Raw genomic sequence first — 15,714 nt, forward strand, 5'->3', positions numbered from 1 at the left:
TGTTTTTGTCATGTTGCAGTGAGCTAACTGAGGTATATAAAAATAACTATCATTCAATAGGTATGTGTTTCATGTTTGGAGTCGTAAAGATGTTTTAGGATTTATTTTAAGCCTTTTTTGCTAACAAAGGCTGCATTTATTTAAATTTAATGTATTCCTGTGATCAAAGCTGAATTTTCAGCATCATTACTCCAGTCTTCAGTGTCACATGATCCTTCAGAAATTATTCGAATATGATGATTTGCTGCTCAAGAAACATTTATGATTATTATCAATGTTGAAAACACTGCTTCATATTTTTGTGGAAACTTTGAAACATTTTCTTCAGGATTCTTTGATGAATAGAAAGGTCAGAAACACTTTAGTTTAGGGTCCAATTCTCACTATTAACTAGTTTATTAATAGCATGTATATCACTAGGATATTGACTGTTAATTAGTACGTATAAAGCACATATTAATACATTATTCTGCATGACCATATTTTACATCCCTAATCCTATACCTAAACTTAACAACTACCTTACTAGCTATTAATAAACAGTAATTATCGAGATTATTGAATTATTATCGTAGTTAATAAATTAGTTAATAATGAGAATTGGACCCTCATCTAAAGTGTGACGTTCAAAAGAATAACATCGTTTGTAAGATTATAAATCTTTTTACTGTCACGATTGATCAATTTAATGCATCTTTTCTGAATAAAAGTATTAATTTCTTTTGAAAAAAAAAAAACTGACCCAAAACTTTTAAAGCTTCGAAATTGTTGATAGCATATTATGTAGCTAACCCCATTTTCAAAAAGGTATCATAAATATAACAAAACAGAAAGAAATCACATAAACGGCTCTTGCATGTTTGGAAATGGCAGCAAATGTGCTAAATTACCGTTTCCACAGTATAACCCAAGCAAACATTACACTGCATAAACTCACAATCATCACGGATCGGAGGAGGGCATGAACGCAACAGATTGGTGATTACCATTGTGAGAGGCATTAATTAAAGCTAATTAGTATTTGTCATTGTGACAGAATGTATAAGGAACCGCATTGGTTTAGTGGGAAACGCGGCGCTCATTAAATGGACTGTAACAGGAGGAGATTACATCCAGGAGGAAGTCCATCATTCAGTCCTGTGTGGGACGTTAATGGTATAAACGAGCGCTCAAAGGGTTGGCTGCTTAACTTACATTAAATATGAAATATGACTCTGTCCACCTCAATATGGCCTGTCAAGACCTGATTTTTGTAAGTCTGTTGTGTTAAGTTTGAATAAATGATGTCAAGCACCTGGAGACGTGATTTGAATGATGGAACTTTTTTCATGTCCACATCAGTAATAGGTTGTAAATGTTTGAGTCATTTTGAACTAGAGATAGATTGCTTGATGTATTTTTTCTTAATTTAACTGCATGAAATCCAGGATTTACAAACCTGCTCCAAACCACTAATTAGTAGAGTATTAGTAGACTGGTAGGGTTAGGGTTAGAATAAGTTGACATGTAGTTGAAAAGTTACTTATAGTCAGTAGAGTGTTTGTTGGAGGAGATGCAACAGATAGTATACAGATATTAAGCAGACTGTACACTAGTACTCTAATGAGAGTTAGTTGACATGTAGTTGCAAAGTTACGTATAGTCAACAGAATGTTCAAAAGGGACCATCAAAATAAAGTGTTACCAAAAACACTGTATAAACAGTAATATTGTGCAATATTTTTGCAATTTAATATAGCTGTTTTCTATGTGAATACATAGTACAATGTAATTTATTCCTGTGATCAAAGCTGAATTGTCACATGATCCTACAGAAATCCTTCTAATATGATGATTTGCTCCTAAAGAAACATGATTATCATCAATGTTGAAAACAGCTTCATATTTTTTTGTGGAAACTGTGATACATTTTCTTCAGGATTCTATGATGGATAGAAAGTTCAAAAGAACAGCATTCGTTTGAAATAGAATCTTTTGTAACATTATAAATGTGTTTACCGTCACTTTTGATCAATTTAATGCATCCCTGCTGAATAAAAGTAGGCTACTAACTTCTTTAAAAAATAATAATAATAAAATCTTGCTGACCTAAAACTTTTATAATTTTAAAAACAATCATTATGTTTGAAACTAGGATTATCTATAGGCATTAAACATTTCAGTGATTTTTTTTGTTTTTATTTAGTTTTTTATCTGAAAGTTGCACTGTCTGAATCAGATTTTGTGTGCAGAATGAACAAAGCCTAATTCTCTCTCTGTGTGTGTGTGTGTGTGTGTGTGTGTGTGTGTGTGTGTGTGTGTGTGTGTGTGTGTGTGTGTGTGTGTGTGTGTGTGTGTGTGTGTGTGTGTGTGTGTGTGTGTGTGTGTGTCTAGGTGGTGTGTGCATCGCTCAGTCTCTGAAGATCCCTCGGGAACCCAGGCCTGGGGAGTTCGACAAGATAATCCGCCGGCTCCTGGAGACCCCCAACGCTCGGGCCGTCATCATGTTCGCAAACGAGGATGATATCAGGTGTCTCCTTTCTGTTCTTAAAAGACTTTCCCTGGCTAACCGTTCCCTGTTCTCTTAAAGATTTCCAGCTGAGAGAAACACATCAACAGTGCCTTGAGAAAAAAAGGAAAGAGGAAGCAAAAGGGAAGCTGGCTGCGTTTACAAATATAATACCTGCATACTATTTCCTGTTTAAATATATACAGTGATTTGAATAAATTAGGACACTCATGCTAAAGTTGCCTAAAAAGAGGAATAAAAAATCATCTTTTGGAAATTGATCTTAATGCCTTAATTAGAAAAATGAGGAAAAATCCAACCTTTAAGGACACCAATCTTCTTTGTGTATGAATAATGTATCATAAATAAATAAATGTTCTTCCTTAAAATACAGGGTGCGTAAGTCAGGACACCCCTATGTTAAATTCCCATAGAGGCAAGCAGATTTTATTTTTAAAGGCCAGTTATTTCATGGATCCAGGATAATATGCATCCTGATAAAGTTCCCTTGGCCTTTGGAATTAAAATATCCCCACATCATCACACACCCTTCACCATACCTAAAGATTGGCATGGGGTACTTTCCATTAGATCATCTTTCAATGCAAATCAAACCAGCTATTAGGCTAACTGAAATAAAACCATGCCAATCTCTAGCATATATACCGCCTACTGCTTTTTTAAAATTAAAGTCCCCTGTAGTCAATCATTTTATCACTTAAAACTCATCTTCGATCACCAAAATTACATTTTTTTTCCCTTGAAAAAATAAATCGTCATGCCTTAAAATATCTTGAATGTAACTTCACACCCTTGCCTCATTTAGTATACGCGGTTCTATGAATATGCAAATGAGCCCCGCCTCCAGTCACTCACTCACTCACTCACTCACTCACTCACTCAGAGATCCACTTGTTGACCATCATACATTGATCTGATTGGTTACAAGGTAGTTTGTGACGTCAGAAACACCAGCGATTTCAAACTGTGTTTTTGAGACTGTCTTTGGTTCACTGCAGTTTAAAGGAGAAAATACTCAGCAAAGCTGTCGACTTCTGAATTTACACATGAAATTCTCTTAAAGCATATAAAAAACACCGCATAGACATATAAACAACATTAAAAACCTGGATTTTCACCACAGGGGGACTTTAACAAGTGAATCAGCATGCATTATATCAGACATTTCAAACACATCATCACATTGCATGTGATTGCATAGCTGTCCAAACACAGCCCTGACGTCTAGACTAAAACAAGACAAAATTTGGGCTGTCAGTGAAAATATAATAGTTGTCTAACCATATCCCAGGATTAGACTAGTCATCTAGAACAGGGGCATGTCAAAGAAATGAAACCAGACACCTTGTAATCACTGTTTACTTTGCTTACATGATTTATTTTATAGTTATGTTGGCAGGTAACCAAATTCAAGGTTATTTTAGCTAGAAGTGTGTTACTCATAGCTGGACTATATCGGGTCTATAGTTAACAGAGACGGTGAAGTGAGGGCTATTGCTTGCTGGGGATGGACATCAGCAACAGTACTCATGTAGACTGTGGCGTTTAGAGGCTCAATTGGTACTAAGCGGCTCAAAGAGTGCCAAGATAATTTCCACACCATTACACCAGCATCTGCCTGATCCACTGATACAAGGCAGGACTGATCCATGCTAGTGTTGTTTACAGCAAATTCTGACCCGACCATCTGAATGTTGCAGCAGAAAACAAGACTCATCAGAACAGGCAGCGTTTTTTGTTGAGTCCGTGTGAATTATAGCTTCATTGCTGTTCTCATCTGACAGGAGTGGCACCGGTGTGTGTTCTGTTTCTCCGTCCTTCGGATGAGACGTTAAACCAAGGTCCTGACTGTATGTGGTCACAAAAAATCCCTTGTTTTAAAAAAAAATCCCATTCATTTGCCCAGTGGCCTCTGTCCATCATGGCCTACTTATCATATATATATATATATATATATATATATATATATATATATATATATATATATACACAGTGTTGGGAAAGTTCACTTTCTACATGAACTAGTTCAAAGTTAAGTTCACAAATTTTAAAATTTACTAGTTCAGTTCATTGTTCATACTTCAAAATTTGGAACTACTTCATAGTTCTTTTTTTCCATATGTTGCTGCGAGCTATTGTTTTTCTAAATTATTGCCACAGCCCATATAGAACCACAGACAGCAATTATTTTATCGGCGGGCAAAGTTTGCACAGAAACGTAAGATTTTTCCCATCCTCACGACCTTGTCATAAAACTGGTTTAAATGATCATACGATCCTCCTTGCTGCTTCTTGTGTTGATGACGCATGCTTCAAAAAATTCTAACTAACCCACTGATGTCACATGGACTACTTTGATGATGTCTTTATTGCCTTTCTGGACAAGGACAGTATACCGTAAAAAGTTTTTTAATGGAGGGAAAAAAAGCTCTCGGACTGAATCTAAAATATCTTAAACTGTGTTCTGAAGATGAACGGAGGTCTTACGGGCTTGGAACGACATGAGGGTGAGTCATTAATGACATAATTTTCATTTTTGGGTGAACTAACCCTTTAATATGTAGCGGAAAAACACCCAATCTGGCAACACCAGCACCAGTGTCGCACCGCCGCATGCGTCATCAAAACAAGAAGCACAAAGGAGGATCGTATGATCATTTAAACCAGTTTATGACAAGGTCGTGAGGATGGGAAAAATCTTACATTTCTGTGCAAACTTTGCCCGCCGATAAAATAATTGCTGTCTGTGGTTCTATATGGGCTGTGGCAATAATTTAGAAAAACAATAGCTCGCAGCAACATATGGAACAAAATAACTATGAAGTAGTTCAGGGTGAGTCATTAATGACATAATTTTCATTTTTGGGTGAACTAACCCTATTAGGCCTGTTTACGGTGTGTTTTAGCCGGGTTTTCGCTCTATAGAAATCTGGCACTCTATTGAACGAAGTTAAACTGGGAGAGCGTGTCGTTCACATACACCAGAATGAACGAGTTCACAGTAACGTTCATCAGGCAGTAATACAGTACATTCAGTTCACGTTCGCCCAAAATATGAACGAGTTCATGAACGTTCAATGATCGTTCAATGAACGCATTCAGCCACAACACTGTATATATATATATATATATATATACTAATTGGCTTCATCACTGTGTCAGTAAGCTGGTGTGTGTTGGGCATTCTGGCTCAATATGGCTGCCGTCACATCATCCAGGTGATGCTGCACATTGGTGGTGGTTGAGGTGATTCCCTCTTCTATGTAAAGTGCTTTGAGTGCTGAGAAAAGCACGATATAAATGTAATGAATTATCATTATTATTCTGCTGCTGTAGCTCATCTGCTTCACGGTTGAGACGAGTGCTTGTTTGAGTTTCTGTAACCTTTCTATCAGATGAACCAGTCATTCAACCAGCCATCAGCCGTTCTCCTCTGACCTCTGGCTTCAACAAGGCATTTTCACACACAGAACTGCCGCTCACTGGATATTTTCTCTTTTTCGGACCCTAGAGATGATTGTGTGTGAATTTCCCAGTAGATCAGCAGTTTCTGAAATACTCAGACCAGCCCGTCTATCATCAACAACCACGACACATATAAAGTCACTGTTTCTTCCCCGCTCTGATGCTCAGTTTAAACTTCAGCACGTCGTCGTCACTATTCAGCCCGGTCTCATCCTTTGGCGTCATACATGTGACGCTTTGTACATTTCATTGAAATCTTACGCACATGGCATCCTTTAGCATCAATATGAGACGCAGAACCCAAGGCGTCATACAGGTGACGCTCGTCTAAATCCAACGCACGTGGCATCGTTTAGCGTGAATATGAGACGCAGATCCCACGGCGTCATAACCGTAACCGTGTGTGTGTGTGTGTGTGTGTGTGTGTATATATATATATATATAGATATATATATATATATATATATATAGATAGATAGATAGATAGAAGCAATTCTTCACAAACACTCAATAGTACGTTCTATGTAGTATGAATGTGTGTAGTATGAATATGAATGTGTATAATATGAATGTGTGCAGTATTAATATGAATGTTTGTAATATGAATGTGTTCAGTATTAATATGAATGTGTGTAATATGAATGTGTGTAGTATGAATATGAATGTTTGTAATATGAATGTGTGTAGTATGAATATGAATGTGTGTAATATGAATGTGTGCAGTATTAATATGAATGTTTGTAATATGAATGTGTTCAGTATGAATATGAATGTGTGTAATATGAATGTGTGCAGTATTAATATGAATGTGTGTAATATGAATGTGTGCAGTATTAATATGAATGTGTGTAATATGAATGTGTGCAGTATGATTATGAATGTGTGTAATATGAATGTGTTCAGTATGAATATGAATGTGTGTAATATGACTGTGTGCAGTATTAATATGAATGTGTGTAATATGAATGTGTTCAGTATGAAAATGAATGTGTGTAATATGAATGTGTTCAGTATGAATATGAATGTGTGCAGTATGAATATGAATGTGTGTAATATGAATGTGTGTAATATGAATGTGTTCAGTATGAATATGAATGTGTGTAATATGAATGTGTGCAGTATTAATATGAATGTGTGTAATATGAATGTGTTCAGTATGAATATGAATGTGTGTAATATGAATGTGTGTAGTATGAATATGAATGTGTGTAATATGAATGTGTGCAGTATTAATATGAATGTGTGTAATATGAATGTGTTCATTATGAATATGAATGTGTGTAATATGAATGTGTGTAATATGAATTTGAATGTGTGTAATATGAATGTGTGCAGTATTAATATGAATGTGTGTAATATGAATGTGTTCAGTATGAATATGAATGTGTGTAATATGAATGTGTGTAATATGAATGTCTTCAGTATGAATATGAATGTGTGTAATATGAATGTGTTCAGTATGAAAATGAATGTGTGTAATATGAATGTGTTCAGTATGAATATGAATGTGTTCAGTATGAATATGAATGTGTGTAATATGAATGTGTGTAATATGAATGTGTGTAATATGAATGTGTTCAGTATGAATATGAATGTGTGTAATATGAATGTGTTCAGTATGAAAATGAATGTGTGTAATATGAATGTGTTCAGTATGAATATGAATGTGTTCAGTATGAATATGAATGTGTGTAATATGAATGTGTTCAGTATGAATATGAATGTGTTCAGTATGAATATGAATGTGTGTAATATGAATGTGTTCAGTATGAAAATGAATGTGTGTAATATGAATGTGTTCAGTATGAATATGAATGTGTGTAATATGAATGTGTGTAATATGAATGTGTTCAGTATGAATATGAATGTGTGTAATATGAATGTGTGTAATATGAATGTGTTCAGTATGAAAATGAATGTGTGTAATATGAATGTGTTCAGTATGAATATGAATGTGTTCAGTATGAATATGAATGTGTGTAATATGAATGTGTTCAGTATGAATATGAATGTGTTTAATATGAATGTGTTCAGTATGAATATGAATGTGTTCAGTATGAATATGAATGTGTGTAATATGAATGTGTGCAGTATTAATATGAATGTTTGTAATATGAATGTGTTAAGTATGAATATGAATGTGTGTAATATGAATGTGTGTAGTATGAATATGAATGTGTGTAATATGAATGTGTGCAGTATTAATATGAATGAGTGTAATATGAATGTGTTCAGTATGAATATGAATGTGTGTAATATGAATGTGTGTAATATGAATGTGTTCAGTATGAATATGAATGTGTGTAATATGAATGTGTTCAGTATGAAAATGAATGTGTGTAATATGAATGTGTTCAGTATGAATATGAATGTGTTCAGTATGAATATGAATGTGTGTAATATGAATTTGTTCAGTATGAATATGAATGTGTTCAGTATGAATATGAATGTGTGTAATATGAATGTGTGTAATATGAATGTGTTCAGTATGAATATGAATGTGTTCAGTATGAATATGAATGTGTGTAATATGAATGTGTGTAATATGAATGTGTTCAGTATGAATATGAATGTGTTCAGTATGAATATGAATGTGTGTAATATGAATGTGTGTAATATGAATGTGTTCAGTATGAATATGAATGTGTTCAGTATGAATATGAATGTGTGTAATATGAATGTGTTCAGTATGAATATGAATGTGTTCAGTATGAATATGAATGTGTGTAATATGAATGTGTGTAATATGAATGTGTTCAGTATGAATATGAATGTGTGTAATATGAATGTGTTCAGTATGAATATGAATGTGTTCAGTATGAATATGAATGTGTGTAATATGAATGTGTGCAGTATGAATATGAATATCTGGTCTTGATTGTGGCATTTCTTTGAGGTTTAGAATCCAGTATTCCTGCAATTCTCTTGTCTTTTATGAATTTAATAAATTCTCGTACAGTCTCGTATTCTGTTCAAACATACCACGTCTTCTACATCAGGTGACTGTAAATGCGGAAAAACTGTTTCCATTGCAGTTTTGCGAAATATTTCTTTTTCGAATTGCCTGAAAAACCTCATGCGAGCGTAAAAACTTGTTTGCGATAAATGGGAGATTTTGCAAAACTGACGTGTTTCCATTGGGCGCATTTTCAATTCGCTATTTCAATTTGCGCACTTTGAAGGGTAATGGAAACGCGGCTAATGAAACAATGAACCAATGACACATAAGACAAGGGAAGACATGGCAGGATCACATGACTAGAACAGGAGATCACATGACATACATGAAACAGGAACAAGGAACAAAACCCAAAACGTGACAATTGTAGGGAAGTATGTGATTTGGGACGCAGCCATAGAGCGATTTAGAGCAGAGGAACAGCTAAAACAGACTCATTAAAGGATAATTCCGATATTTAACACTTTGAGTCTGTTTTCTAGTTTGTTTTGGATGAACTAGAGTGGTGGACACAGAAATTTTGACGATGGTCCTGTCTCGACTTTTTGACTCTTTAGGAATCGCCTTTGAGCGCTTCAGAGTGGCTGTCCACCGGCATGCACAAACATGTCCATAAAACAACCCTTAACGTTCGTTTTCAAAACTGTGCAACTCACCGAGTGGTTAGTGGTGTTCATTGATGTTCCAAAACAAGTAACGTAGCGAAATACAGTTTCTGTCGTGTTGTATTTGGCATTTTGTAAAATCGCATTGATTTCTGTTGGAGTACTCATTGCTCGTTGATATTACTGCGCTACCGCCATCAAGTGGTCGGGAGTGTGCTAACGCTTCAGACTCAAATATCGAGCGGAAGTTTATACGCGGTTGTGGGGTATCTGAAAAAATAGTTCCACTATAGCAAATAACACGGATTGAAATCATACATTGTGCCGATATATTTGTTTTTAATCATCAATGAACACCACTAACCACTCGGTGAGTTGCACAGTTTTGAAAACAAACGTTAAGGGTTGTTTTAAGGACATGTTTGTGCATGCCTGTAGTCAGCCACCCTGAAGCGATCAAAGGCGATTCTAAAAGAGTCAAAAAGTCGAGACAGGACCATCGTCAAAATTTCTGTGTCCACCACTCTAGTTCATCCAAAACAAACTAGAAAACAGACTCTAAGGCTCAATCCCAATTCATCCTTTGCCCCTACCCCTTGTTTTCGAGTGTACCCCTTGGCCCTTAAAACAGAGTTACAAGGGGTTGAAATATTCCCCTACGAAATGGAACAACCCTTCATGAACCCGATACGTCATCAGTCGTCGACTATCGCTCTGACGTTACGGAAGCGACAAGTTTTTACAGGATTTCTACATGACGACGACTGACAATGAGCGCCGCTGCTCTTACCTCTGAGGAAACATGATGATTATAACATTCCTTCCTCAAAATGTATGTTTCGTTAAGGTAATTTATTATACAATTTCTTAATCTAAATTTCATGGCCTAATGGTAACAGAGTTGGACTGGTGACCCAAAGGTTGCTGGTTCAATTCCAGTACCGGCAGGAATATGACTGAGGTGTCCTTGAGCAAGGCACCTAACCCCCAATCGCTCCCCGGGCGCCACTCACTGCTGCCCGCTGCTCCGGGTGTGTGTATCCACGTTTGCAGTGTGTGTGTTCACTACTCTGCTCCTAATGTGTGTGCACTTACTTGGATGGGTTAAATGCAGAGGTCAAATTCCAAGTATGGGTTACCATACTTGGCCATCACCTTTCACTTTCACTTTCACTATCTGGGGCTAAATTTAAATGTTTAACCGTTTGTGAAGCCATTCTCGCCGGTGAATTGCAATGCATTCTGGGAACTTTCTCGTAGCCCTCCGTTCGGAGTGTGCCTCTGAAAAATCTCAGTTAGGAGGGCTATATAGCCCTACCCCTTCGCCCTACCCGTCTATCACAACAAGAATCGGGACACCCTACCCCTAGACGTGAGCGTGCCAAACGGAGGGGTGAATTAGGATTGAGCCAAAGTGCTAAATACTGGAATTATCCTCTAACACACTTTTCCTAACATACCGTCCTTCCCAGCAGCCTTTGCTCAACTCCCTCGTTTATCTCAGTTGCCACCTGTATATTGACTAACTTTACTGCACTAAGTACAGATGGAAAGCAATTAAAAATGCTGGAGAGGGTGTTAAGTGAGGCTTTCTGTGCCTGGAGGGAGGGATGCTCTACTTTCCTCTGCATCTTCAGATTGTGGAGGTCCTCGCAGCTTTCCTGAGCCGATCCCCGAGGTGCTGCTCTGCGCGCACAGATTTGGCTTCATCACACTGAGACGACTAAAAAATGTTGGCTTTCCTGCCATCTATACATATGTTTGTTGATATAACAGCTGCTGAGAGTACAATATTTATTTTTATGCCTGGGAGGCGAATGCTACTCTGACTTCATACTGAAGTTACATAGACTTTTAAAGCAAGCTCAAGCAAAACAGGGAGGAAAATTAATGTTAAATGTTGGGCTTATTAACAGATTAACTGAGGGCATACTAACTATTTTACACTGTGAAAATATACGGAGAGACTTGGGTTTAAAATTGTGAGAGTTAGATGATTTTTAGCTTTTAACTTTTTAGTTGATAACTGATAAGCATTTACTTTGATTCTGAATCAGACCTTTTCCGTTATGAATTGGTTTTCTCAATTTCCCTTTTTGGTTGTCATCTTCTGTGACATATTTGAGATTCTGTACACAGTTAATCCAGATATGATTTAATAATTCTTGGGTTAATGTGTTCTTTCCAGTCACTTCTCTCTTCATCTTTCACAGTGACAGAATGAGCAAGTAGCTCCTGTCCTCTTTCCCAAATCCCTCTCAATAAAATATATATATATACATGCAGTACATGAGACAGCTGGACAACGTTAGTTTACTAGTTTACGTTAGTTAATTACATTAGTTAGCACAAACTAATAATGAACTGCACATATACAGTTAATTGCAACATTTACTAATAGGCTACTTAACATTAGTTAATGCACCGTGAACTAACATGAACAAACAATTAACTAACGTTAACAAAGATTAACAAATACAGTAACAAATGTATTGCTCATGGTTAGGTCATGTAATACATTAGCTAATGTTAACTAATGAATCTTATTGTAAAGTTAAGGCTGACCATTGAAATCCCGGCTTTAAGGCCCTTGCACACTGAGTCCGAAATTCGTGTCAGAAATTTTCGCACGTTAAAAAATAAATACAACCTCATGTTATGTCAATCACGCTTGCACACTGCCTCCGAAACTTTCGTCTATTATAAGGAAAAATCGGATGGGGTTCGATTTTGTGCGTTTTTCACATCCGTAGCGAGCAGTTTGAATGGTGTTTCAATGGTGTTTTGACAATTCAGAACCACCGAATTACGAATCCGAAAAAACGCATAAGAAAATTTCGGACTCAGTGTGCAATGGCCTTTAGACTCTCCGAGTCTCTGACATGAGTGAGGAACGAGAGCGTGTCTTTATCTGAATATCAGTTCCAGATGCCTGCAGCTCCTGACACACATTTATCTGAACTCAAGCGCTTCACTAGATGAGATATGGCTGTGCTGTTTCAGGCTGATGTATCATTGTTTCTGTCTACAGACGAGTGCTGGATGCTGCCAAGAGGAGCAACCAGACGGGTCACTTTCTGTGGGTCGGGTCTGACAGCTGGGGAGCCAAGATCTCTCCGGTGATCCAGCAGGAGAAAGTGGCAGAAGGAGCCATAACTATCCTGCCCAAAAGAGCCACGGTGGACGGTGTGTACATGTGACATGTACTATCGATGCACTTTCACTGTTTTTTTTTTTAAATAAGTGTCTTTTGCTCAGCAAGGCTGCATTTACTTTACAGTGAAAACAGTGATATTGTGAAATATTATTAGTTTAAAATAAGTTTTTATGTTTTGATACTTATTAAAATATAATTTATTTATGTTAATTTTCACCATTATACTCTAAGTCTTCAGTGTCACATGATCCTTCAGAAATCATTCTAATATGATGATTTGCTGCTCAAGAAACCTGATTATTATCAGTGTTGAAAACAGTTACGCTACTTCATATTTTTGTGGAAACTGTAATGCATTCTATTCTTTGATGAACAAAAAGTTCAAAAGAACAGAATTTATTTGAAATAGAAATCTTTTGTAACATTATAAACACTGCTGTTGTGCTGTATGTGACAATTTATGGAGCCCCTAAAGGAAATTATGGTGGAAAATATGGGTGAAAAATATATTTCAATGCTTTTGCATTCTCTCGCAAATGTTTTGCGTTCCCCAAGAAACGTTGCCTTTGCTTGCTAAACCTTTGTGTCCTTTGTGAGCGAATGCAAAGTTTCTCGGATAATGCAAAAAGCATTGACAAATATTTTTTGCTCCCTTCTCATAATGTTTTCTTTTACCGTGTCCCTTATGGCGCTCCATAACAATTCATTATTAATTAAACATTATTTGTTAGTAACCAGAATAAGCATAACGATATTTAGAACTAGATAATGATTTAACTAAATATAAAAAGGAAAACCTGAAAATATCAGGGAAATTAAAATTGTGATTAAGAGTAAAAAAAAAACTTAAAAGTCACAGTAAATCATAAAAAATTCAATAGTTCCTGCTTTTAGTGGACTCTCGCTATAAATCGTTTTGTGAGTGCAATCTCTATAAAATTATTATCTTTTTTTAAACTAGTATTCACAAACAACTGGAAAACAATATAAAAAGACATGGAAAGTCATGAAAAAGCCATGACATCTTAATAACTTTATTTAACAATCCTTTTGTTGTAGGCAAAAAAAACTTGGGTGTATTCAACTAAACTGGTCAAGTTTACCTGTGTACCTTTTTTTGTAAAAAAATAGTGAATTTCATTGTACCTGAATTAACCCATTAGATCGCTATGCTCAGACTTAGTGGAGACATTTATTTCTGCTCTCCAATGTTGTCAGACAAGCATTGCTAACAATTAGCTTCGTGGTCCGACACTTAATACCGCATCCATACAGTGGCGAGTGCATCCGAGCCTCCTTCTGGTGGTTGTCTGCACTCAAGTAATCATAGCACTGTCCCTCAAGCAACGGCTCCCGGCTCTCAGGAAACAGCTTGGGAATAGACCCACCAATTAGAGCAGTTTTGTCAGAACACATTATATAATTGTGTCTGCGGGGACAGGGATAAGACGCAGACAGCCAGACAGGAATACCGTCGAGGATTTACGCATGTTCTGCCACTTTACTGACACAAATGTGTGTTATTCCTTTAGATGCTTGTCTCCTTTCCCAGTCCATAATTTTAATTCATTAATACTACTACTACAAATAATAATACATTTAAAATGTATCGTGCATGTACTGTTTATGTTGTTGTAGTGATTTTTTTACCGTGCCAAAAAATAGCAGTTACTGTAAGGGGTCAACCACAACAGAATGGGTCATCTGACCAATCAGAGCAGAATAGACCAATCAAAACAGACTGGGCCATCTGACCAATCAGAGCAGAGTAGACCAATCACAACAGACTGGGTCATCTGACCAATCAGAGAAGAGTAGACCAATCACAACAGACTGGGTCATCTGACCAATCAGAGCAGAGTAGACCAATCACAACAGACTGGGCCATCTGACCAATCAGAGCAGAGTAGACCAATCACAAAAGAATGGGCCATCTGACCAATCAACGCAGAGTAGACCAATCACAAAAGAATGGGCCATCTGACCAATCAACGCAGAGTAGACCAATCACAAAAGAATGGGCCATCTGACCAATCAACGCAGAGTAGACCAATCACAACAGACTGGGTCATCTGACCAATCAGAGCAGAGTAGATCAATCACAACAGACTGGGTCATCTGACCAATCAGAGCAGAGTAGACCAATCACAACAGACTGGGCCATCTGACCAATCAGAGCAGAGTAGACCAATCACAACAGACTGGGTCATCTGACCAATCAGAGCAGAGTAGACCAATCACAATAGACTGGGCCATCTGACCAATCAGAGCAGAGTAGACCAATCACAACAGACTGGGTCATCTGACCAATCAGAGCAGAGTAGACCAATCACAACAGACTGATCCACCTGACCAATCAGAGCAAAGTAAACCAATCACAACAAACTGGGCCATCTGACCAATCAGAGCAAAGTAGACAAATTACAACAGACTGGGTCATCTGACCAATCAGAGCAGAGTAGACCAATCACAACAGACTGGGTCATCTGACCAATCAGATCAGAATAGACCAATCACAACAGACTGGGCCTTCTGACCAATCAGAGCAAAGTAGACCAATCACAACAGATTGGGTCATCTGACCAATCAGAGCAGAGTAGACCAATCACAACAGACTGGGTCATCTGACCAATCGGATCAGAATAGACCGATCACAACAGACTGGGCCTTCTGACCAATCAGAGCAGAGTAGACCAATCACAACAGACTGGGCCATCTGACCAATCAGTGCAGAGTAGACCAATCACAACAGACTGGGTAATCTGACCAATCAGAGCAGAGTAGGCCAATCACAACAGACTGGGTCATCTGACCAATCAGAGCAGAGTAGACCAATCACAACAGACTGGGTCATCTGACCAATCAGATCAGAATAGACCGATCACAACAGACTGGGCCTTCTGACCAATCAGAGCAGAGTAGACCAATCACAACAGACTGGGCCATCTGACCAATCAGAGCAGAGTAGACCAATCGAAACAGACTGGGTCATTTGACCAATCAGAGCAGAGTAGACCAA

At 37.2% G+C, this 15,714-nt stretch overlaps 1 protein-coding gene across 2 annotated transcripts in view; it reads left to right on the forward strand.

Annotated features, from left to right (window-relative positions):
- Positions 1-15,714, forward strand: part of grm8a (glutamate receptor, metabotropic 8a) — a 241,508-nt gene that overhangs the window by 146,611 nt on the left and 79,183 nt on the right. For both annotated transcript variants that reach the window (XM_077235156.1, XM_077235157.1), the window contains exons 4-5: positions 2,374-2,509; positions 12,570-12,724. In XM_077235156.1, the coding sequence (XP_077091271.1) occupies positions 2,374-2,509; positions 12,570-12,724 (291 nt within the window). The remainder of the gene's footprint in view (positions 1-2,373; positions 2,510-12,569; positions 12,725-15,714) is intronic.

The sequence above is a fragment of the Siphateles boraxobius genome, unplaced genomic scaffold (genome assembly GCF_051911475.1).
Source record: "Siphateles boraxobius isolate OS27281-9 unplaced genomic scaffold, OSU_SipBor_1 19, whole genome shotgun sequence".
NCBI lineage: Eukaryota > Metazoa > Chordata > Actinopteri > Cypriniformes > Leuciscidae > Siphateles > Siphateles boraxobius.